At 41.3% G+C, this 25,990-nt stretch overlaps 1 protein-coding gene across 6 annotated transcripts in view; it reads left to right on the top strand.

Moving 5' to 3' along the window:
- LOC147253593 (focal adhesion kinase 1-like) overlaps nucleotides 1–25,990 on the top strand; it is a 61,999-nt gene that overhangs the window by 14,764 nt on the left and 21,245 nt on the right. For 2 of the 6 annotated variants that reach the window (XM_086218856.1, XM_086218852.1), the window contains exons 3-24: nucleotides 8,463–8,746; nucleotides 8,827–8,993; nucleotides 11,173–11,260; nucleotides 11,509–11,588; nucleotides 11,731–11,793; nucleotides 11,883–11,937; nucleotides 12,237–12,377; nucleotides 12,821–12,898; nucleotides 13,442–13,549; nucleotides 14,449–14,566; nucleotides 14,874–14,904; nucleotides 15,239–15,309; nucleotides 15,703–15,720; nucleotides 16,245–16,301; nucleotides 17,659–17,679; nucleotides 19,146–19,243; nucleotides 19,851–19,935; nucleotides 20,071–20,171; nucleotides 20,365–20,480; nucleotides 21,087–21,187; nucleotides 21,338–21,427; nucleotides 21,642–21,846. In XM_086218856.1, coding sequence (XP_086074982.1) covers nucleotides 8,507–8,746; nucleotides 8,827–8,993; nucleotides 11,173–11,260; nucleotides 11,509–11,588; nucleotides 11,731–11,793; nucleotides 11,883–11,937; nucleotides 12,237–12,377; nucleotides 12,821–12,898; nucleotides 13,442–13,549; nucleotides 14,449–14,566; nucleotides 14,874–14,904; nucleotides 15,239–15,309; nucleotides 15,703–15,720; nucleotides 16,245–16,301; nucleotides 17,659–17,679; nucleotides 19,146–19,243; nucleotides 19,851–19,935; nucleotides 20,071–20,171; nucleotides 20,365–20,480; nucleotides 21,087–21,187; nucleotides 21,338–21,427; nucleotides 21,642–21,846 — 2,132 coding nt within the window. In that variant the 5' untranslated portion in view covers nucleotides 8,463–8,506. Of the gene's footprint in view, nucleotides 1–610; nucleotides 699–8,462; nucleotides 8,747–8,826; nucleotides 8,994–11,172; nucleotides 11,261–11,508; nucleotides 11,589–11,730; nucleotides 11,794–11,882; nucleotides 11,938–12,236; nucleotides 12,378–12,820; nucleotides 12,899–13,441; nucleotides 13,550–14,448; nucleotides 14,567–14,873; nucleotides 14,905–15,238; nucleotides 15,310–15,702; nucleotides 15,721–16,244; nucleotides 16,302–17,658; nucleotides 17,680–19,145; nucleotides 19,244–19,850; nucleotides 19,936–20,070; nucleotides 20,172–20,364; nucleotides 20,481–21,086; nucleotides 21,188–21,337; nucleotides 21,428–21,641; nucleotides 21,847–25,990 lie in introns of those variants that run through there. The other 4 variants (XM_086218857.1, XM_086218853.1, XM_086218854.1 and 1 more) reach the window with 4 other exon arrangements.

Consider the following 25,990-nt stretch of genomic DNA (forward strand, 5'->3'; position numbering starts at 1 on the left):
TTGTTGGATTAAACGTCATGAAGTGTATTGGACCGGTTGATTTTGAAGACCCTGTTTTCCTCAAGCACTCGTGACTTTTCAAGGAGTTGAGCTTTTGTTAAAAAAAAAAAAGAAGAAAAAATGCGTTGGATAACAACACCACAGACACCAATTTGAGTCCTCGAGTGTTTTTTGAAACCCTTTGGTTTCTCCAGTGGATGTAACCAACTGATTTTATCTCAGCATAATTCATCTCTATCAGCATCTCCTTGGACTATCACGGTCGCTGGTGCAGAGACAGCAGCAGACTAGCTATTCTTGCTCTTCTACGAGTTTTTATACTACCAGCTATATTCCTCTCGTTGGACTCTTTGGCTGGACTTACTTTTTTCCCAAAAAGAAACCTTGGCAGTAATTGATTCCTTTTTTTCCATTTCATTTTATGAATTTTATCACAAGAATTTTTTTTTTTTTAATATATGTAGTGTTGCTTGGTCCCTTCATATTGATATTATCATAAAGGAAAAAGGTCTTGACTTTTAGCTGCTAGCCACGTAGGAGACGTCAGCTTTATGCTGTTTTCAGAATTCAACAATTTTGGTTTGGTCCTGGTTTTGTCAGGCCTGGAACAGCGCCCCCTACAGAAATGGAAAACAGTGGCTGCATTCCTCTCTGCTGGAGCAAAGGGGCTTGCATCTATGCCCAACACCCCTTACCAAGTATGTAATATGTCAATTAAAAAAAAAATGCATAAACTAAAAAGCAAACCAGGGTCCGATGAACCAAAGCATGTAGTTGGTGATTTTATTTGAGGGTTTATTTTACAAAATCCCTTCCAGGCGAATTGATGATCAAATATAAAAAACTTGCATTGGGTTTGTTATCACTCGCTGCTAAATCTGACTTTTTTTGATTTGGGCAGGTGGAGAAACTCAACTGTGCGTGACATCAGTGCAGGCTTTGAGAGGTGTTGATTAACAACATCATATTCCAGCCACATATGTAGCTTTATGAGAATGTTTTACAGATGAGGCAGAGTTGTAAACACCAATGTTTTTAATAGTCACAGTGTAGCACTGCTGGTTGACTGATTGATGAATCAAATTGTCATATCAGCTCTACTCTGAGTTTTAGTTTGTAGGATCAACTGAATGGCCGTTTTAAAGCTTGAATTTTTATCATTTTCCAGGTTTAGTTGTGCAAGTGTGTGTGTGTGTGTGTGTGTGTGTGTGTGTGTGTGTGTGGAGATGTTGGTTGTAAAGTTGCTCTTATCTCTGCTGTCAATGGAACGACTTAGAAGAGTTGAGCATACACACTTGGTTCTGAATCCTCTTTACCCAGTGAATATACAACCACTGTTTAGACCGCAGCTTTTTCTTCTGTGTCCCCTAGCTGGACAGAGATAAAGCGCATCCTTGGCAGAAGACAGCAGAGAGAGAGACAGAGAAAGAGAGGAGAGGAGGGGGTAGAGGAAATTGCTTGAGGATGAGAGAAAGATGAGAGGGAGGAAGGAAGAGAGGTGGTTCAATAGGACAGGAGGATCAAATGTAGATGTAAAGGAAGGAACTAAAAGGACTGTGAGTGACAGGAGGGGATTAGCCAGGGGGTAAGTAAGAAGGGGGGAAGATGACATATGATGAGTGAAGAAAAGATTCAGGCTTTGGAAAGAAGCGTATGAAAAGAAGGATAAATGTGAGGAATGAGCACCTAAAGAGAAGGGAAAAGGATGGTAAAAAGATGGCGAGGCACAGTCTCCCCCAGGATTGTGCCAGTAACCCAGATAGCAGTTAGACAAGCATCCTGCTGCTGCTGCTGCTGTGGGACGGAGCTGAACTCCAACCTTCTGTGGTTTTGCAGGCTTATTTTCGCTCAGTGGCACCCCAGAGAGAGGGGGCAGTGGGACTGGCAGCCGCCTGCTCCCCTCCTGCTCCTGCATCGCCTAGTTGATTTGATTGCTCTCTTCTTCTCAGTGAATGTGAGGTCATGTGTGTGGGGATTTGGTGCCATTGTGTTGAGTTGTAAAATTAGTCCAGCGAGTGAGGAGTAATTCATTGCATTATTTCTTCTACCTATGCTGTACATTATACCAGTTTTAAAAGAACAAGGCAAAATTTGGGGAACTATACTACGAGCCATCCTCCCCAGAGCCAGACAGCAAGATTGATACCCTCCTCTCTTGTGTGTGGTTAGTAGGGAGCAGAGACCTGCAGAGTCTGACCGTTGTTAGTTTGCTCAGCACAGTGATCAGTAGTTGGTGGGCTGTGTAGCACACCTCCATCCTCCCTGCTCAGCTCCTCAAGCCTCCTCAGTGTATTCTGGTGCAAATAGATCAGGTTCAGGATCTTGATTTGTTAGGAGGTAATCCTCCTCATCCTCTTACAAAGCCTCAATCTCACAGGCAGAAGTCATTTTGGAGAAAAAATGTATTTGGTGACTTTTGAAAGAGGTTTGCTTCACAGTCTATCACTAGCATTCATTGCGCTAAGCTAGCTAACAGTCAGCTAGCATCTGACAGTCTTAGAGAGGTAATAATGGTATCTATCATATTTTCTGGCTCTGGGGAGGATGGACAATAAGTCTATTCCTCTATGTATTTGCGTGTTCCTTTAAAACAAATGTAAACATCCACAATGATCAATATTGGTTGTGAGCAACACAATCATTCAGCGAAAGAAAGAGTTTGTATTGGAAAGTTGTCTGTGGCGATAAATTCTGCTGAGTAACAAGTCAACATTGACTCCACTGGCTAGTGATACAGTATTTCTACATGTACCAAGACTGATGCAGGAATGCCTCCTTCTCTAATAGGATTTCATTCAGCTGCATGAAGTATTTAGGTTGGGGTTACATGTGTGATTATTTTAAGCTTTGTGTTATGTCTCAGTGTATATGTCTGTCCAAGATCCTAGCTTTCAGTGAGCAGAGGCAGATTGGTTTGACTCTTCAGCTCCTGTGGTGCAAATCCTTCTATTTAAAACCAGTTGCAGTCAATAATGTCCCCAATACATTTTTAATGAGCCCCTCATTGGACGTAAACGTAGACAAGTTAGTGTAACTGTATCACCACTTTCAAGACAAAATGTTCCATGAAGGCTTGCAAATTGATCAGCGTTAGCTACCACAATAAACCACTGTGGTCTGCTGTTCCTCAAAACCTGAATTCAGCTGCGGTATCATCATTTCTTCAAATTTACGGTATTTGCCATTGATTGCTAAATGACAGGAAAGATATCCCATTAGTTATATCCTTGCACTGAAGTAGTACTTTCCTATATCTGTGTCACATGGTTTTCTCCACTGCTCCACCCACATAGGAGACTAGCTGCAGGTCCAGTCTATTCACTCTAATGAGGGAAGTGATGTTGAGCCCAGATTGCAAAGGTTCCTTTTAACCTAAAGTCACCCAAGTAAATGTTTGACCCACTTTCCACAAGGCACATGTCTTTTGAACAGTCAAGCAGTATAATTGTATTCTTGAGACGACTGGCTGCACACTGTCACAGTATTCTGCAACATTTCTCTCCGTCTTGGTTCTCAACTGTCTATCTGGCTTCCCTGCAGCACTAGAGACTGTTTCCAACTAAATAAAAAGAAGATGAATGTAATTATACATCAAACCATATGTTGAAATTCATTTCACCACATTGCATTCACATTATTTCAAAATGAGGAGGGGAGATTGGTAATTAATCACACCTATTTGAGAAACAGGAAGTTGATATATAAGGGCTCATTTCCACTGGCCAACTTTGGCTTGGGTCAGGCCGGGTCAGTTTGGCCCCGTTTTCACTGGTCCCAACACGGTACTAACCGATTCCATTTTGGTCCCTGCTCCACTGGGGTTCCAAGCGAGCCGAACGGGGACTAAAATGTGACAAACACATCGCAGAGCGCTGATTGGGTAACTTACCCGCTTACATCGTCTACTTTAGCCTCGGTGGAATACTCATCGATCGCTTAGTAAAGTCTTTTATACTTTTTCTTGGGTGTTCTGTTTTGCCACTTGAAGCCTTGCCTGTCTGTCATCCCTTACTTGTAGTTTAAGCAAAAACCACTGACTGAGCAACAGGCATCACGCTGCCTCCATGTTGTCCGTTGTTGTGTTGCATATGTGTTACGCTGGGGAACTCTCGGTCGTTGAGCCCACCCATGCTGACGTGGTACCCAGTGCTAGTGGAAACGCACCCGTACTGAGCCAACCCGAGCTGAAGTGAGCCAGTGGAAACGCCCTAAATTAGTTTTATATTATTGGCACAGCTGGTAGTGACTGTATGTATGACTCAACATGGAATGAAAACTTACAAAATATGTATTGATAGAAATGCTTGCATATTTTTGACAAACCTTATCCTTCCAATGATAACTATAATTGAAGAATGCAAAATAGTAACATAAATGCACATAATTTGGGGAGGAATGCGAGGCCCCTGCTAGCTCATAATTATAACTACATTTAAAACTGCTGGTATTGGCGTGCCTATATTTGGATTGACAGACCCACTATTAATCTTATTAGTAACACATGTGCTTTTCCTATTATGACAAGTCAAAATGTCTACTGCAGAAAAAAAGCCTAGAAACAGCATGTAATACTTAATATTGACAATGAAAGTTCTTGCCATAGTGCTGACTCAGCTTGTCCTCCTTTGCACTTCTGTTGCAGTCCTTGTATGCGCATGCACACGCACACACACACACACACACACACACACTCTTAATCCAACACACACGTATTTCACTTGCCGTCTTCAAAGAGGCAACTGTAGGTCATGCTGTTAGAAATGCTGAACCAACTTTCCACGGATCGGTCTCTTTTTCTTCCTTCAGTTTTTCTCAGCATGAAGTGATTAGACCGTGACCTGAACACGGTACAGAAAAGTGAAAGTGCTGAATGTTTGGATGTGACATGAACTGTAATGATTTTCCTGCCATGCTACAAGCTGTTTAGGAGCCTGACCAACAGACCACTGGCATTCTGTCAGTTGGACTCATTGTCTATGCTCTCTGAGGATTTGAATAGTCCTCCAGTCAAAATAATCATATCCTCCGTTGAATAATTCAAGGGATGATGATGATGCAGATCATTTTCAGAAAGGGGTTGCAAAAAAAATGTAGTTTGTGATGGATTATGTTCACATTTGCAGAAATGAACTGTAAAATTATTCTCTCCAGATTAATTTTACATGATGGCTAGTATTCTCAGTCACCTGAAACTCACTGCAGTGACGATGGCTCTGACAAGGTCTGATGGGCCAGGAAGTCCATGTATGAAGCAGGAAACAGCAGAGCTTGTCCACACAAGGGTCAGATGTGTGAGAATGAACCCAGGGTGGGGATGAGGTGGGGGATGAAGAAGCAAATTTAGATAGATAATATCAATATTGTAAAGTAAAAGAAGTCAAATTTCATTTATTGATGTAGGTTCCAGAGCTGGGTATCACCACTGACCTCCCGATACGATACGATTTCGATACACTAGGTCCCAAGTCGATACGATTTCCGATACGATTCAATACAATATACGATACAATATTTTAGTTACAATACCAACTTTGCTTTGATAATGGAAGAGATTCTCAAAGGACTTACGCTGTAAATTCAATTGTAAAAGTAACCCTCTAACGTGCTGCATAATTAAATATTAATATTTACATTGAGAACTGACCGTTAAACAATAGTTATACAACATCATGCACTTTCTTTCAATATATGACCGACTGTCATTCAAAACAAAAGGGCAACTTAGACTTCCACAAACCATCAGCAGCTCAGCAAGATGACTCGCGGTGTGGCGAGCTTCAATCGCCTGCATTTGTAAAATGTGGGACATGAGGGACCAGTAACTGTCAGTGTAATGAGAGGTGATGGTCAAGTAGGAATCCGTAGCTCTGCTTGTCCAGCTGTCGCAAGTGATGGCAACTCTCTCTGCCGATTTCATTGCAGTTGCGACGTTGTTTTTAACATCTCTGTACATCTTTGAGATTGTGACTTGACTCAGTTGTTTCCGTGTCAGTAGCACATACTGTGGTTCCAGTGTCTGGATGAGGTATCTGAAGCCTACATTTTCTACCACACAGGATGGTCTGAGATCCTTGCAGATAAAAATTGCCAGAGCCAAAGTGATGTTCTCTGCACATGGAGGTGTGGATGGAAACTTCATCCCAAATGCTTTCTCCAGTGAGGGTTGTTGCAGTGACTTGTAGTTTCCTGGTTGCTGAGTGTACTCTGGGTGATGCCTCGTCACATGGCTCCAGAGATTAGTAGTATTTCCATTGTACTTAACTTCTACTTTGCACATTTTGCGCACAACATTATTTTTGTCAAGTTGGGCGCGGTTTTCTCGCTTCTTAAAGCCGAAGTGCTGCCAGACATCAGCTCTTAAATTTGCCGGAGATTAAAGTTGCGCTTCCGCCATCTTGTTGTTCTCTGATTGGAGGCACATGGCCTGGATCTCGCAAGATCTGATAATGTGACTGCAATAACGTTGCACTACACACTAAATCACGCCAGACTAAAGGGGCAAACAAAAACAAAAAAATAAACGGGTAAAATGTAATGCATTTTAAAAGATCGATACTGGGATTTATGTATCGATAATCTTTCCTACAAATGAACATCGATAAAATATCGGTATATAGACATTTTTAACCCACCTCTAGTAGGTTCTTAATGTATATGTTCAAAAAAATGTATACGATGGGGAAAGGATGTTTCATGTTTATTTGATAAGGACAGCTACACAGACAAATGTTCCCAACTATTAAGAATGTGGGCACCACAGCATTTTTAACTGTTCATTTCCAATGCCTGTTCCAAACATATACTGTACATGTGTATATATTTATGTGCATGAACACACCTTTTTTTGTTGTTGCAATAATCCCGGATATATCGTACAAATACTTTTTAATACTAGAGAAAGATATTCATTGGAAGCGAAATATTTTTCTTTGTTTCACTCAAAATCATTTTTTCCCCCCAAAAAACATACAGTAAGTGCAGTGCTGAGATTGGCTGGCAGGTTCTTCAGTTGGGCACCGTAACCTCATCAGCCTCTGTTTAGGGCTGAAAGTTCTTCTAAAAGCAGCCTCATACATGAATTCACACTCAGGTGCTATTAGGTGTTAAGAGTCATTTCTTCTTCCACTTCTACCACAGTGTAAGGGGTTTTCAAAGGTCACTCAACATCGGGACAAGCTACAAACAGTCGGCCTCACTGCAGACTTCAGGGTGTCCAGGCAGATTTAAAGGAGCACCTTGTTTTGAGTGGAGGAAGTGTGCTTTCGAAAGACCCAGTGGGGGTTTTACCTGCTGAACGCATCCTCTGTGTCCCAGTCAGACCACAGCGTTTCCCAGCAGCTTAGAGTCCACTCACCGAAAATCACCTGATTTCTGTAGAACTGAGAGTCCCTTAGGTTCCTGTAAAAGGACCTTGTGTCTGGGTTTTACTGGTTGACAGTGACTCATTTGACCAACTGGTAGCTTAATTGATGCTCACACACCAGCCTTTTGATATATTTGTGTAAGTGTGTGTGCAGTCAGCACTTCAGGCCCACTCATGTTTTTTTTCTTAAATACACTTTACCTGTCATTACACCACACAGCCTCCACCCACTTGCACAACACACGCTACACATAACTCTCATTGCAACTTATTGTGTCTCATATTAATGAATTTGTTTCATCATCTTTGATACGATCATTTTCCGATTTAAAAAAAAAATATATATAAAAAATGTTCAGCTTTAACATCATGGTGCATCACAGCGCATTAGCTGCTGTCCATCTATTCCAGTGGAAAGTAGAACTATCAGTACTGTAAGATATTGATACAATAACCACAAAAATATCTAGATTTTTATTTGAATAGCTGTTTAAAACAGATTCTTTATCACTTGTCACCGTATAGGTCTAAATTACTTTGTATCCACTTTATCTTGCCACTTATTGATTGTCACAGAATCACTTTATTGCAGTACTATGTTATGGTCAGAGTATCATGAAGTATTGTTTTGGGGGTTCCCACTTCTATTCAACAGTACAGGAATGCCAGTGCTTTGGTATTAAAAGTAATTTATCCAACTCTGAAGCTTTTAGTTCTGGAACAGCTAACAGAGTGAGTCAGGCTGCTATGCATCCACATCCATTACTTTACCTATGTACTTGTTTTAGAGACAAGACCTGGTGAATGTTTTGGGGTTCTGCATTGCTCCCTGTAAGATAATACAGCAGGCAGTGAGTGGTTAAATCAGGGTGACTTTTCTGGTTTCAGGGTTTGCACTGCTCACTAAAGCCATCTGAAAGTTTCTGTATTGTCACATCTTTATAACTATATATAAAAAAAATTTACTCACCTTAACAGCATTTCTTCTCAGCTGTGTTGAACAAAATCTTAAAGAATTCCAAGTGAAGATGTTGCAGTTGTAGAGCACCGATAAACAAGGTTTGACCTTTTTCTTTTGCGTTTGTTCCTCTGTCCTCAGAATATGACGGCCAGTTAGCCCCAGCACGAACATCTGAGTCAGGCATGGCGTCGTCTTCCTACTTGGAATCAAACCTCAATCACTCCGCAGCGGGTGGTTGTGGGGTTAAATCCAGGTCTGGGATGTCTGGGGGTACTGGTGTGGGTACTAGCTCTGCTGGAGGTCTCGAGCGACCTCCGGGCTCCATGGACCGGGTCCTGAAAATCTTCCACTACTTTGAGACAAACAGTGAACCATGCACCTGGGCTAGTAATATCAGACACGGTGATGCTACAGATGTCAGGGTAAGACTGAACTTTTACATATTCTCTGCCTCTACCCTCTGTCCCTTGCTCACCTCCTTTATTCCTGCTTGTTTCTTCAGGGTGTTATTCAGAAGATAGCAGAGATCCACAAACTGCGCTGTGTGTCTTCTCTCGGCCTTCGTTTAACCCATCTACACTCAGATGCACGACATTGGTTACATCCTGACTTGGGTGTATCTCATGTCAAGGAGAAATATGAGAAACAGCACCCCCAGGAGGAGTGGAGGTATTATACAACACAATTCTGTTTGTTGCTTTCTGTCTTCTCTTTGATCCATCCATCCATCCATCCATCCATCCATTTTCTTCCACTTATCCTGTTAAGGGTCGTGGGGGGGCTGGAGCCTATCCCATCAGCTTACTGGTGAGAGGCAGGGTTCAACCTGGACGGGTTGCTAGTCCATCACAGGGCCAACACATAGACAGACAACCATTCACACTCACAGCCACACCTACAGTCAATTTAGAGTATCAATCAGCCTCGTCCCCTCTTGATGTCTTTGGACTGTGGGAGGAAGCTGGAGTACCTGGAGTACCTGGAGAGAACCCACGCAGGCACAGGGAGAACATGCTCCACACAGAAAGAGCCAGGACTTGAACCCAGAACATTCTTGCTGTGTGGTGCAGTGCTAACCACTGCACCACCGTGCCGCCTTTTTCTCCTACACAAACCCCCCTTTGTTCTCTTTTCCTATATTTTCTATAAGCACGATGACAAAGGGGACCAGCAAGTATGCCACTTGTTATTTGACAGTAATCCATTTCATTCTTTCCTCACTGGAGTCTGTTGTTTTGCACCCACTGACCCTAAAGCTGAAATGAATTCAACATGAACAAGTTGCTCATGCTGCTAACATGTAGCAGAAGAGCGCTGCCTCGAAGGGCAGCAGAGTTGTGTGCCCACAGGAGCTTCTGCCGCTGCCGAGCTATTGTTAGAACAGCAGCAGTAGCCCAGGGGATGGACTGACTCGCTTGCTTTCACTCCCTCGCTTGCTTTCTCTCCTTCTGTCTCATGTGGTGGCAGTTGCTTTTTTTTTTTTTACTTTGATCTTTCTCTGCATCCCTCTTTCTCTCATATCTGCATTTTCTTTCCAACTCTCTTCTCTCATCCTTTCTTTTTACTTCATTCATTATAGAACAAGGATCTTTTATTCATTTTGTTTTTAGCCTATATTACTGTTGTTATCTGTCAGTAGATCCCGTAGCATCACAGCAGCTCACTGCTCTCCTCTTGACCCATTTCCTTTCAATGGAGACATTTCAATATGTCAGTCATAAAATATTGTCTCTATAAATGATGATGGACCATCTGGGTACATCTGCAGCTCAGCAAAGTGGCAAATGTAACAGAGGGAATCTCATTATGTTTTATGGTATTATAAGATTGACATTTTTAGTGATGTCAATGTAGATAGTGGCTCAACAGCCACCCTGCCTAATTGACCATTCATGCACTTGATTAAGCAGTGGGGCTACAATCAAAAGGGAGCAGCAAGTTATTAGAGAGGCAGCTCAGTGTTTAGCACTGTTGCCTCACAACAAGAAGGTCCAGGGTCAAGTCGCAGCTATCCCTGGTCCTTTCTTTGTGGAGCTAGCATGTTTTCTCCGAGGGCTCCTGTGGGTGCTCAACCATCAAAGATATGTGCATTAGGTTTATTCCTCCTGACAGGCGTGGTGGCAGACAATCTTGAGTTGGTCCCTGAGCGCTGCATGCTAGCCCTCTCTGCTCTGGATAAGAGGGGTTAAATGCAGAGGACAAATTTTGTACATTGTCCTGTACATGTAACAGTAGAGACTTATCTTCAAGAGGTAGCAAAAAATGCTAAATTTCCTGGTACAAATGGGAATGAAAGAGCAGCCATTTTCCTGATTATGATGTTGCTTTAAAGTGTATGAGGTCTGTTCCTTCCTTTTGTATCTGTCAGGTAAATTAAATAGGTCTGTCCATGACCTATAACATGACCCATAACATGTGAGTTAGTTCACTATATGTGTGTGGACAGTCCATCCATCCATCCATTTTCTTCCGCTTATCCCTGTTAAGGGTTGCAGGGGGGGCTGGAGTCTATCCCAGCGGCTTACGGGCGAGAGGCAGGGTTCACCCTGGACAGGTCTCCAGTCCATCACAGGACCAACACATAGAGACAGACAACTATTCACACTCACAGTCACACCTACGGTCAATTTAGAGTATCAATCAGCCTCGTCCTCTCTTGATGTCTTTGGACTGTGGGAGGAAGCTGGAGTACCAGAGAGAACCCACACAGGAACAGGGAGAACATGCAGGCTCACACAGAAAGATCCCGTGCCCGGAACCCGGAACCTTTGTGCTATGTGTTTACCACCGTGCCACCCGTGTGAGGGTAGTATCTCAGCTAATTGTTCCGTCTCTTTGACAATAACAGGTATGAGTTGCGGATGCGGTACCTTCCTAAAGGCTACCTCAGTCACTTCTCTGAAGACAAGCCCTCGCTCAACTACCTCTATCACCAGGTGAGACAACACTGAATAAGGATGAATAGATCCAGAAACATTCCTTTCTTGCGAGCCACATACTAGATTTCCTTCAATGTCCTGGTTTAACCAGAAAGTAGTTGACCCACTACGTTCTCGCAGCTCCTAAGTATTTATGCAATCAATTACTCCATATTTTTTGGATTGGACAGTATTATCTGGAAGTATTTTATACATACAGAAGGATGGTTGTGACTAAGCTGTGCTCCTATATTTTGTGTCACCAGGTAAAGAGTGACTACATGCAGCATATAGCTGATCAGGTGGATCAGGATGTTGCTTTAAAACTCGGCTGTTTGGAAATAAGGTAAGTGAAAACCCCAGATTTTGTGTGAGTTGATGTGGCACAGTTACAATCCTAGGAATTCATTTGCTTACCTGAGAAGTTCTCCAGAATATTTTAACATAGAAAATTACTCATTAATTCTCTTCCTCTGTTAATTACACAGGCGGTTCTTCAGAGAGATGCCAGGCAATGCCCTCGATAAGAAATCTAACTACGAACTTTTAGAGTAAAGTTGATTTTTTTAATTTATTAAAACTCTGTGAGTGGAAAATATGCAACTATTTTTGACATACATTTTTTGACTGTTGTGTTTAGGAAAGATGTTGGTTTGAGAAGGTTCTTCCCCAAAAGCCTGTTGGACTCTCTCAAGGTGAGTAAATATAGTAAATCAGTGTTGATTTCATTACTGGGGTCTCCCTTTTTATTTCCATTACCTGTTACTGTAAAAGTAAAAATGGCATGTAAGAACAGTTTGGCCCTGTAGCTCGCTGAAACCCAACTGGCAGAAATCCATCTTAACATCATGGATATTGGCTGCATGTCTGATTATCTCTGTTTGGAATTAAGTTGAACTTGTTGTTGTCACTCACAGTAGCTTCCTCAGCTGTCTGTTGTGTGTGTACTTTCTCCATGCTAATGCACTTTCTCCCTCTCCTCACCCTTAACCAGGCCAAGACCCTTCGAAAGCAAATCCAGCAGACTTTTAAGCAGTTTGCAAACCTCAATGACGAGCAGAGCATCCTCAAGTTTTTTGAGATTCTCTCTCCCATCTACTGTTTCGACAAGGAGTGCTTCAAATGCGCTTTAGGGGTAAGGCAGAGCTCGGTTCGGAGAGACAGATGTTGCTTGTTGAGGTGACCTGTGAGGTCGTTCATGCAGTTTCCTAGTTGAAAATTCTTATCAAGTCACTGGTAGAAGAAATTGTAAGATTTCTCAGTATCATGTTTGGACTCAAAACAGCTCTGGTGAAGCCCATTAACACTCAGGACCATTTGTATTTGCAGATGTCCTGGTTTGTCTTCAGATGCTTTGATGTGGCATAACTGATTGGACCTTCAAAAATATACTTAGAGATCTCTGCTTGTAACCTCTTCTTCCAGCAATTTCGCTTGATTTCTTTCATTAAATGGGAAAAACTTTATTACATTTGGAAGAAATGACCTAAAATAAACCCCTCATTTCTCCTGTGTCAAGCAAAATTTGATATTATTTAATATAAGGACATCTTGTCTCACTGTCTTCTGCTTTCATAGTCTAGCTGGGTAATATCAGTAGAGTTGGCTATCGGACCAGAGGAAGGAATCAGCTACCTCACAGATAAGGGCTCAACGGTGAGTATTCAAAAACACACCTTACAAAAGCAAAAACAGCAACACACTCAATTTTCAGTGAATGTGTGTGTTTTTAATCTGAAGATGACTTTCATCACTAGTGTATGCTTAGTGGGTGATGTGATTGGAAGGCCACAGTGGTAACGCCCTCTACTGGTGTGTCTCACCTCTACGGTTGTTTCATCTAAAGTCACCTCACATGTTTGAGTTAAAATAAATGGGCTCAAGTCTATTATAAAACAGACTGTATCTGCTGTAAAAATCCAAATGAATGATAAAGGAGCCTGTGTTCACAATTACAGCACTTTCATGTCTAGGTGATGTGTTTATTGATGTAGTAAATAAACTAGTTAAGTTAATATAATATGAAATAAAAATCTGTAAAACAAACTGGTACAAAAAGTAGATGGGCAAGAAAAAAATGAAACATATATGATCATGTTGCAGCCATATGCTCTCCTGCCTGACGTGCAACAACATTGCAATATTCTATTTTTAGCATAGAAATGGTATTTATTTGTTTATTCATCTTTGTCCCTGCAGCCTACACACTTAGCTAACTTTAACCAGGTTCAGTCCATCCAATACTCAGCTTTAGAAGAGAAGGACAGGAAAGGCATGCTGCAGCTCAATGTAGCAGGAGCTCCAGAGGTGAGAAAACATGCGCTCTCTCTCTCACACACACACACACAGACACACACACACACACACACACACACAAGCGGACTACAATAAAAACTGTAATTCAGAATATATTTCGTCACCCAAAAAACATGTATATCAGATTCATTGTGTATGGAGGCATGATGTGAAGTATTTTGGTGTGTTAGTTATGACATTTTAGTTTATTTTTAGCTATGACCTGTCCAGGGTGAACCCCGCCTCTCGCCTGGGCTGCTGGGATAGGCTCCAGCCCCCCTGCGACCCTTAACAGGATAAGTGGTAGAAAGTGGATGGATGGATAGACTGTCCTCACATACACAGGGAATTAACTAACCTGCAGTGACCTATTTAATTTACCTGACGAACACAAAAGGAAGGAACGGACCTCATACAGTTTAAAGCAACATCATAAGCAGGATGGACATACACACATTTATGCTCACTGATGAAAGAGGCTTCCATGCTAGGTGGCGACCTGTTGATCTGAAGGCTACTTGAACACTTTGTAGGAACCAGCAACCTTTTTGTTTCCAGGGAAACTGTATGAAACATAAAAAAGGCTTTGCTTATAAAATATTACATTTTAAGTTCAAGCACTGCAGAATCAGCAGAGCAAAAAAGATGTAGGCAAACAGGGTCACAGCACACTGGAGGAAGAGGAGTCACCATCTGCACTTGAGTGTCAGCGTGAGTGTGTCTGTCAGGAGTGGGCGTGTGTTTGCAGCAGGACATATGAGTGGAAAAGCATGTTGGCATCAGTGCTCGAGTATCCGTGTGTGTGTGTGTGCGTTCTCGTCAAAGATGTTACCCCTAATAGAGCTTTCATTGTATCCAAGTGAGGCGTCCCTTTGTCCCTCTCTTACACTAATCCTTCTGTGTGTGCGCAGCCTCTTACAGTCACCACAGCATCCCTGACTACGGCAGAAAACATGGCGGACTTGATTGATGGCTACTGTCGGCTCGTCTCCTCAGCTACTCATTCCTTCATCGTCAGAGTCCACAAAGGTATGACAAATTAACACATGGATGCGTTTTAGTTTTTCACTGCTCCACTTACGTGACACTAAATGATAACTGTGATAGTTTCTGGGTTATTCTGATGGTAACAGAAACCAGAAGCAACCATTTTTACCATGTAGTGAAATGGCTGTCAGCCAAACAGTTGAGCCTGATGTTGACTGGTGAGACATGTCACTTTGATTAACCGTCCTATGTTGGCAGTCTTTTCTAAAAATAACCATGGCTGCAGAGACATAGTGAAAGGGATGTTTTAACTCTCACCTCAAATTCATGTCTTCATTTTGTCTTGCAGAAGGGGACAGAGCGCTACCGTCCATCCCAAAGTAAGTCAGCACTTCTTTATGAGGTAGAATGAATGAAAATTATAAGTTTAGTCTTCCCAAGTATGAGGAAACCATCACATTTTCTCTCATTTATCACTGTTGTTTATTGTTTTCAATGGTGTCATGTTTAGATTTCAATTTCAATTTGAGACAGGTCTTGAAATTAAAAGTCTCCTTTCATCATGTTACACTTAACAACATGACAGAATGTTGGAGCAGCCTGCATTCTTTTGGTTGCACTTAAGTCTCCATAGCTGCAGCTCAGATTTAATTTTCAGTGATAAATTGTTAATTTAAATATGAGCCAAAAGTAACTTTCTCCCCTCTGATGCAGAGTTTCAAATCACGAGAGGCGGATGGAGAAACGGATGGACGGGGTACGAACCCGAGCAGTCTGCGTGTCAGGTACAAAACCCGATCTTGCCCTCTCCCCCGTCTCCTGTTGGTCTCTGTCTCTTTCTGCCTGCTGGTCTAAATGTCATGAACGCCAGTGGCTGCTAAGTACCAGATAAAGGGTTCATAGATGTGTGTGTTCACCCCATTTCCTCTATAAAGCCTCATCTGTGTTTGCAGTGACAAGTCCTTGTCTCGCCAGATGTCCGCATGGAGAGTTTTAGTCACTGTCACTCTGTCTCTACTATGACTGTCTCTTGACCGCTGACTAACCCATGAATGAAATGAACATTACCTTGAACAGAGGTTCTAAATAGGCTTTCATTGCTGTTAACAGTGACACTAACCTCCCTCTCTCTCTCTTTTCCTTCTGTTTGTGTCTCATGGTGCCTGTGGCTTCTGCAGGTCACACTAGTGGCGATGGTAAACAACATTCTTTCTATCAACCATAACACAGCAGAATTGCTGCTTTATATATTCTACTAGGTCTAGTATCGCGCTCTCTCTCTCTCTCTTTCTCTCTCTCTCTCTCTGTATTTGCCTGTAACTGATGCAGCCTCATCCAATGACTCAATCTGTTTTCCTTCAACTCTGGAAAGAACAAACCTTTCCGTCCTGCCCCTTAGTTTCCTCTCTGTGCGGGTGTCTCTTACTCTCCTCACCCATCTGCCTCCCTCATTCATCACTTAAAGTTCTTCAGTAGCAGATTAAACATTTACTGTAATTGTTGCACGTGTTTGGAGTCGGGTATGGTGACGGTCTTTCGGAAAGGTACTTCTGTTCAATGATGGTGTGTTCACAAACTTGCATGTACTGATGTGGTATCTATTTGCAGTTGCCATTTTACAGTGAGGAATACACAGGATGATGTTGTTATTTGAATGCTTGTTGTACGAGGTGCTAGCTTCTGTCTGATCTGTCCTTTTTTGCTCCTTGTGGTACTACAGAAACAGACGACTACGCTGAGATCATAGATGAGGAGGACACCTATACAATGCCTTCAAGTAAGTAGATGCACCTTAACCGTTGCAACAAGTTTTTATATGACAAAGCCGAACAGCCAGGCATCTGCCGATCAGTAAATGTCATTGGACTATCGGTTTGTGATCATGTCGCCTAGAGCGTGCATGTAAGACTACAGGAGCCATAAATTTGTTTGTGGTAATAGATGATTTTTTGTTGTTGTTGTTGTTGTTGTCGTTCTTGTGTGGGTTTTTGTGCTTGCATCAGTTGGTTTGAAATGAGATTAAGTAGATGTTTTACTGGAACACTTCCGTTTCCTTTTATGTGTCCTGGTCTAAAATATTATCAAGATGGTCAATTCTTATTTGGATTGTTATTATACAATTATTATAATATTACAGAGTGTTAAGTATCTTGACATCATGTAGTTAAGCTCATTTTTTATTATTTCACCACACTCTCCACTAAACAGTCGGATGTGATTATATATCAGAGATAATTAAAACTCTATTTTTATTACAGTTTAGAATTATTCTTGGAGGATTACTGGACTGAGGTTTGAATGAATGTAAAACCTCCGTAGTCACATGTACTGTAGTATATATTTGAGAAGGGGAACCAACTTGTACTATCTGTGTATTAATAGACCTGAAATCTAAATTTGGTTTAGTGAGTTGTCACAAGATTCAACATGTCTTCCTCTAACTGATCCGACACATTACAAAATGAAATGTTTGTCACATTTTTGAAATCTCTCAGTTTATTTGAGTCTTCAAGTTGACAATGTGTAATTATCTCTGTAGAAGAGGGTTATTCTGTTTACTATCAAGTATCCCATTGCGGTTTCACCTTTAAAGATAAGAAAAAGCTAAAGATTTAAAGGGGCCAACTGTTGCTGCTCACCAGGACTGTCAATAGTCCCCACACAGTGTCTAGTCAGTCGTGATGGGCGACATAATCTTTAACTTGGATGGGAAAAACTAGAAATGAACAGTAGATGTTACTGGACCACTGAATTCTTTTTAAAGCTTTTTTTAAAACGTAACGTGGTTTAACATGACAACACTAATTCTAAAATACCAATAAGAAGCAGACAACTGTGTACGCGTTACGATTGAGATTTGTTTGGAACTGGTTCAGTGAGAGGTTTCCTACAGTAGTTCTGCCGAAATGGTAAAATATGCCACAGGAGGAAGCATTTAGCTGGTAAACTCTAGGATTCAAGGATCTCTTTTATGAAACAGCAGTGAGCTAAGCAATTGGAGATGTACGTTCCAGCATGTTTCACTCCAGTAGTTAAAGTAAAAATGACATGAACCAATACTAAAGAAGCTTAGTCATGGATCTCTGTACTCACAGCTAGTTATTCTGTCTCCTATCACTAACCCATTTTCCTAGAGTACTATGGACTAGATCAAGGTAATGATTGGAACGCACCATAATTCTGGTTGTATTGTGTTGACACTTTGATTTCGTGGTCGTTGTGATCCTCATTTTATGTTTGCTTGCAACTGTAAAAGAAATTCTGAATTGAGTTCGGGACCTGCAACCCGTTGATTTGACCCCTCCTAAGTTGATGTTTGATGTGCTCTCAGTTCCGTGCCAGTTGTTGGATATAGTTTTTTAATGTTAAAAAAAATGGAGGAACAAACATTTAATCCTTTGACCTTGTTTTTTAATATCCATTTACTACTTATGGCAAACGGTAATTGCTGATTTTATTTAACTGTGCACTTCACTCAGAGCTTGTTCCTTTTTTTATTGTTACAGTCTAGGATGAGGAAGTGCAGTAAGAAGGATTGAAATAGCTATACACATATATATATATACACACACAGACACACACTGTAACATTTCAAACCACTAACAAACAGGCGAGGCTGAGTCTGTTGTTTAACCATAAGGCTTGTAAGGTCAAGTTACATGGGACGCCATTTAGAAGCAAAGCACACAAGCATTAATTATGGCAAACTCTACATTTCTATCACTGCATGCCGCAGCCCATTTCCCCAACAAGAATGATTCCAGTCCTGCGTCATTGTCTCTAAAAGTCACTCGTGGACATCTCCCAACAGTCAATACAAAATGCTGTCAAACCCTGTAAACTGTAGCTCCATCTATAGCAGAGCCCTACTGTAGCTGGATTATATGGACAAAGTCAGGTCGACACTGCCATGCATATCAGGCAAAGCAAACTGAGCCGCCTCTCAACAGCCACTATTTCACAGACTGTCAGGGTTTCCTTGACAAATATAGAAGGAATTTCACAGAGTAAATAAAAGTGAAATATCATTGGAGCATGTTAATGTACATTCAGAGTTTTGTTGTCTTGCCAGTTAAGTCACATTCATATATTCAACCTAACCTGACTTTATCCAGTGTGCATACTGACGTTAATGGGCAGTTGTGTGTCTGTGTTACATGGCATGTGCGGCTGTGGTTTGCTGACGCTGTCCTTGCATGCCGTTGACTTTGAGCTCTGCTGACTGCTATTAAACCAAGCTTGCCAGAGCAGCAGGATGAATTAGGTCATTTATTGCAGGACATTTGGGTTTCCCTGCAAAAATGATGTCTGATCTTTTTGTAATGTAATGTTGATGAAATGTTTAACAGTGTTTGGTGGAGTATGATGATTTTCTAGTGGTCCATCTCCGGCAAATAAGGTGAATTGGAAGAATCCGATGTAAATTCAATGCATAAACAACCAAACCTTTTGTCCATTGTAAGAAGCTCTGACAAGCTTGGTCAATGTGAATCCTCACTAACATACATGTATGGTACTGGTGTTTATGTTTGAACCTTGGGTTCTACTTGAGTGTATTGTGTGTGTGTGTGTGTGTGTGTGAATCTGGTCGCGTTCATGTCTGTGTTTGTTGTGTATCTAGCACAGGACTATGAGATTCAGCGAGATCGCATTGAGTTGGGACGCTGCATAGGTGAGGGGCAATTTGGAGATGTCCACCAAGGAGTCTACATAAGCCCGGTAAACAGCCCCATTTTGTGTTCTAACCTTAATGCCAAGACCAAGTCTTAACCTCTTAACTGCCCCTAGAAGATGTTTCAGAAAATGTAGAAATAGCCTTATTTTGAAATAAACTGAAGCATCCTGACCCAAACCTAAATGGATTGTTTCACTAGAACGCGTGTATTTTGAGAATGACATACATCAGGGAACAGAAACATGAACAGGTTATTCCTCATGAAGAGAATTTTGGTAACATAGATTTTAATATCTTCACACTTGTATCAAATTTTACTAGTCTATTACTGTATAGCCTCTGTAAATCCCCCCCTCAACTGCAGCTTACGGGTTTAATCGTAGCATAAAAAATTTGTATAGAATATTCACTCGCATGTCACAGAGGTCTGTCAAATTAGAAATATAGTTTCCTCTACATGACTTTTTAAGATAAATTCTGGTAACTATTGCAGTCTATTTCCCTGCTAAATTACAGAGAAAGAGGAAAAAAAGATGGCAGGCCACTGTATAATTGTAATATATGTGTTTATACTTAAATGGACTAGGATTTAACTGAAGATAACTGCTGATGATTAACGTTAACAGTGGTGGTCATGTCTGTATCGTACAGGAGAACCCGGCTCTCTCGGTGGCAGTGAAGACGTGTAAGAATTCAACATCTGACAGTGTCAGGGAGAAATTTCTCCAAGAAGCATGTAAGCTCCTCAGAGTCTGTGTGTGCTCACGTGCCTCCCACTATTATGTTTTCTTTTTCAATAATTCTTCTGTTTAGTACAGAAAAATATGACCATTACTACAATGGTGTCTGACTCCTCTTCAATTCCTTCCAGTGACCATGCGTCAGTTTGACCATCCTCACATTGTGAAACTGATGGGAGTCATTACCGAGAATCCAGTTTGGATCATCATGGAACTTTGCACACTCGGAGAGGTGGGATATAACAATTTATGCAAGGTTTTACATCATTTAATAGATAAAAAGCGTTGTAAACTCCATGTCGGGAGCAGTAATTTAGTTTTTTAATTTCTGGTGTTCTATTTCAGTACTTTTTTCTTCTTCTGCTCTCTCCAAGTCTTCCTGCTTTCTCCATCTCTCTGACATGCCTCTGTCTTGTGCTCCACAGCTTCGTTCATTCCTACAAGTGAGGAAGTACAGTCTGGACCTGGCCACTCTCATTCTGTACTCCTACCAGCTCAGCACGGCACTGGCTTATCTGGAGAGCAAACGCTTCGTTCACAGGTATGCAGGAGAGCGTCCCAAGACACCAACACAAGCTGTTGCTTCATTATCGAGAATTTGAGCTGCATACGAGTTGGTTGAGTGAAGTGGTAGTACATTGATCCTTCGAGGAATACTGCATGCTCTGTATTAGAAGTTGTAATTATTTCCATAGAAAATAAAGGCAATCGGATGTGAAATAAATTTTTCTGCTAAGAGAAACCACACCTGGATTTTGCCACAAAATGGAAACAAAATATTCCTGTCATGCTATAAAAAAATTAGCATGCATAGAGAGCTCTTAGAAGAGGCTGTGGCTCAAGAGGAAAAGTGGCCATGAGGAGTCCTGGATTTTATCATCAGCTCCTTCAGAGGTCATGATGGAAGTGTCCTTGAAGCAAGCAACTGAGCCCAGCTAGTTGGCACCTTGCCTCTGTCATTCTGAATATGGTGTGAAACACTGTGTGGTCAGTAGATTAGAAAAACACCAAATAAATGTTGTCTATTTATCCTGGTAGGGTTGTTGTCACATGTTTATGTATGTTGGCTACATGAGACTCAAATTATTTGGTCTTGTGAGAAGAGTGTAGTCAAGCACAACAAACTGATAAATGTCTTCCTCCTCAGGGACATAGCAGCACGAAATGTTTTGGTGTCTACAGTCGACTGTGTGAAGCTGGGGGACTTTGGTCTCTCAAGATACATGGAAGACAGTTCTTATTACAAAGGTAAGAAAAAAACACCTCCATACTCCTTCCACCATCTCTGTCTAGCTGTCTTTGTTCTGTCAAAACACATGCAGGAACACTCCATTATTATTTCTAAGACTCCTAACTGATCGGTGGAGTGTAACAGTTCCTCTCATCCCCGTCTTGCAGCTTCTAAAGGTAAACTGCCTATTAAATGGATGGCTCCCGAATCCATCAACTTCAGACGGTTTACCACAGCCAGCGATGTCTGGATGTTTGGTAAGTTTATGTATCTCTGTCACTTTTGTCCTCAATATGTTTTCTACTTTTACCAGCTCAGTTCTTGGATTCAATTCTTTCTATCATTGCAGCATGTACATGAATGGATGGCATCGTAGTTTGATATCTTTTTGTATGTTTTGTGTCCCCTGTGACCCTTAACAGATAAGTGGTATAGAACATGGATGGATGGATGTTTTGTGTCTTTCCATAGGTGTCTGTATGTGGGAGATTCTAATGTACGGCATCAAGCCTTTCCAGGGTGTCAAGAACAACGACGTCATTGGCAGGATAGAAAATGGGGAGCGACTGGCGATGCCCCCTCAGTGCCCTCCTACTCTTTACAGCTTGATGACAAAGTGCTGGTCGTACGACCCCAGCAAGAGGCCACGCTTCAATGAACTGAAAACCCAGTTGAGGTAGGTAATGAATGCAGTTGGCATCTGTGTTTGAGTCAGTGTGCTTGCAGCTTGGAATGATCGAAAAATGTCATTTTGTCATATGTGTGTGCTTCATTCAGTTGAGATGATTTTACTCTCGTATTTGGGAGTTACTGCTTTGGTCGTGTTTTGGCCCATAGTCGACTCAGTTTGGAATGATCTGCATGGCAGAAGTGGAAAAGATCGTGTACGTTCTAGAGTTGAATAATCAATGTGACGTTTGTGACATTGTATGTCCTGAAATTGTTCATTGAAATCAGATATGAATGTTGTCCTCTTGGCTGCCTCCACCTAAATCATGATGTGATATAGGCCGTCGTGACGTATGCACACATTTTCACTCAGTATCACCTAAAATCCATCAAAAAGTCGAAGCTTAAACTTTCTTTTAAACATGAATTGATCCCTGTGAACCCTGCTGCATCTGCTCCCATTTACACTGCAGCTTGGATAAAGGAATTTGCCAAAGGAATGTTTCCAGAAATAGCATTTTCTTACACCTTCCCACCAGCAGGGGTCACTATCAACTAAGTGCATTTATAGCCAGAGCAGAGCTATAGTCTATATACAGCTGGATAAAACTAATGCAGTGTAATACAACAGCCTGCATCAAGTCCTGCCATTATGAAGATGATAATGTTAAGTTTTTATTCATTTTGTTTTAGAGGTGTCATTTTAGAGGCAGTAGTGTGTGTGTGTGTGTGTGTGTGTGTATATGTGTGTATATATATGTATATGTATGTATGTATATATATTTTCTTAAATGAAGCCATTATCAGGTTAAATATCTGACTTTAACATCCTTTTTGGTTCAAAATGTGGGATTCAGAACATACGGTAATATTTGGGAATATCCATATCAAGGCCTACAGTTTTAACCAGATATGAGAAAGTTAACGATTAAATCTGGTTGTCTTTTTTTGCCCCTTTAACTTGGGAGAGTACAAAGACAGGACAAAACAGTCCAAACACCTACTGACTCAACTGCACATCTTGTTTGAGTTGATGGCATAATGGTTGTCATGGTAATGTAGATGTGATGATGACAGAGAAAGATTAAATGAGATAAAATCAGTCACGCCTTGATAAATGATACATCACTGCCTTGTTTCCAGCTCTGCCTAGACTATTACTCAGGCATGTTTCGATCTGATAAGACTGAGTTAGATGACACCCTTTCAAAAACTGCATAGGCTTGGAGTATTAAGAGTTACATTTCCTCTAACAGGAAGGATCTCAGTCTGTTCATGAGTCGCATCTACTCGTACTAATTACTTGGAAGTAACCATTTCCTAAATGAAGCCATTCTAAGAGTTCTGAGGTAAAAGGGGAAAGAGCCCTAACCCTACAGTGTTTTGAAATCTGAATAGCACCGATGGTGCATGAACTCAGCCATAATCAGTTGCCGAAAAGAAGTGACTAGATAAATCTGTATCACTAAGAGGATAAATAGAAATGTGTTTTGTGTTGTAGACTTTTGTAAGCAGGAGATGGTTGACTGCAGAAAGCACCCCCGCCCCCTTCAATGGAAGAATTCTTAATCTGCAAGCATCTGGAGCATATTATTTGGTTGTTAACCCCCCCGTCATAAGAATCAAAAGAAAAGCAAGCTTCTCAACTTACCAGCCGAGTCACAAGGATGGCTCCTTTCTAGCCGCTGTCATCGAGACTCCGTAAAAACGTGATAGTACAAATGAGCCAACCATTATGGTGCTGTGCTTGTCTACCTAGAAGCAAACAATGCTTGCTTAAAATCTGGACTGATACAGCATTCTAGAGTTGCTCAACAGTGTCTATGCCTTGACAGAGCTGTTTGGCATTTAGATTATTTATACGGACAGTGAAATGTAACAATAATTCAATGGGTTATGTAGAATTTGGACCCGCTATCGCCTCTGCAGGAACATAGCAGCATCACGAGATGGAGTGATACCAGTTTGTTCAGGCACTTGGATTACAAATTGTACCTTGTACATTGTATGAGGTTGTAGCGTTGCTTCCTATGTATGAGAGTATTTAGACCCCTGAGGACAAAGACTTAAGGCTTAATCTGATACAGTCCCACTGACAACTAGGAAAATGTGTAGAGTGAAATTTTGAACAAGAGTTAGGACACTCATCATTTACATCCAGACCCATTGACATTTTCTCTCTCCGTTCCATCATGCAGCAGACGTAAAGCTTTTCCCGGAGACCGTGACTCCACATTTCAGACATGAATGGACCTGTAACTTTTGGGAAGTAGTTTGTCAGTGTGACCTCTGATGGAAATATGTCATAATAACAGGAGAAGTGCTGGTGGTAATGCACTTACAGAGTTGAGTTGTTGGTGATGTCAGGGTCTGAAGTCAGAATCCCATGTTTGAGAGCTTCTCTGTATTAAGTGATCCCAATTATCCTCTGGGCTTCTTATGTTTCCACACAGTGAGGACGCAGGTGCTGTCAATTCTGCTCACAACTGATTATTTTGCATCTTGTTGGTTTAAGGAATAATAATAAATGCACACCAGTGATTTCACTTAACTTATAATACACAAAAAAGAGTAACAAACTATTTATAGGCAATCAGGCAACTCTTTAGCCATGATATGATTTCATATAGCTGAACTGTACTGCAATTCTTAATTGAATTTTACATTTGATGTCGCATAGATAATGTTGAGTACTGAATAATTTCTCACAGGAAAACTTATAATAGAACAGAGGTTGAGTAATGCAAGTTTCAACTGCACAGTATCATTGGTTCCTTCAAAATGCATCCTCTTTCTCTCACACACATTCTGTCTTTCTCACACACACACACACATAGAGAAACAGCAAAATAGGAGTGCACGTTTAACTCCTGCGGTTTTATGAGTTCGCTTAAAACCAGCATGACTCACACCTTGAATGCCACCACCATCTCGGATTTTCTTCACGTCAGCTTTTTTCACTCTATTGCTTATTCTGCCTGTGGTTACACACCCTTTTCCTCCTTGTTTACTTCTGACCGGATTGTTATGTCATCTCACTTTATTTGTATTAAAATTTCAGATTTTCTAACATTTTACTGGGCCCGACATTGTGGAGGTCTGCTGGATATTCAAACACATGTACAACATGTCTGTGGTCGTATGTTTTAATGGGCTGGAAACCCAGAGTGGAAAAGTACATGTGAACTACAATTGAGTGCAATGCCAATAAAATTAAGGATTTTATGTTAAATTACTATGATACATAAACAGCACAAAGCAGGCCTGAAGAGCCCTGAATGTACCTCATCTATTGTCTTGGAAACCAAGTAAATATTGATCATGTTAGCTGTGGTCACTGGCCCTCAATGGAAGAGAATAATGCCGTATAAGGCTGTATGATTTGGTTTACTGTTGGTCTGGCGAGCTTTTATATCATAATATCAATTATAGGTCTCGCCTGCCAACTATGCAACTCTCACTTACTACTACAGTTTTTCTAGACAGAGGACCAACGTGTGTGTGTGCATGTGTGTGTGTGTGTTTACACAGTGGGCAGCTGCCAGGAGCTGCAGCTTTCCAAAGAACACACAAAGAGAGAGAAGAGTAAGAGGGAAAGAAAGAACAGAGGAATACAGCAAGCAGAACTTGTGTAGAGCTTTAGTCCCATGGTCCAGGGCTGGTGATGGAACTACCTAGATAGTGAGGCATCTTTCAGAGGTGTGTGTGGCTCCTCTGCAGCATATTTGTGTCATCCTGCCAGAAGAATTGTCTCATCAGTAGTGCCAGGATTCTTTACAGTCCCCAGACATTTTTTTTTTAGTGCTGGTTTGTACATCATTATTTCAGCAAATATTTTCCTCCTCTGAAAGTGGCTGTTTACTGGATGTGCTCTGGTGCTGTTGGATCGGCCATATCTCGAGGTAAAGTACTGTCTTCTCGATGTGGCTCTCTCTCCTAAGACTTGGAAGTGTTGTAGTGTCACTGTCAGCCTTTTATACAGTGGCAGTTGTAGAGACTTTACATATCTCAAGCTGGAGTGTTCAAGTGCCTTCACAGATGCAACAGTATCAATGGATTCATTCCAAAACTGTTTGGAGGAGCCATTTTGAATGCATCACATACATCATTTTAGAGAAACAATTAAGGCTAAGCTAAGTTACCAAAGGGGA

Source organism: Aulostomus chinensis, chromosome 11 (assembly GCF_037954235.1).
Source record: "Aulostomus chinensis isolate RoL2024-O1b breed Wild chromosome 11, RoL_Achi_v1.0, whole genome shotgun sequence".
NCBI classification, from domain to species: domain Eukaryota; kingdom Metazoa; phylum Chordata; class Actinopteri; order Syngnathiformes; family Aulostomidae; genus Aulostomus; species Aulostomus chinensis.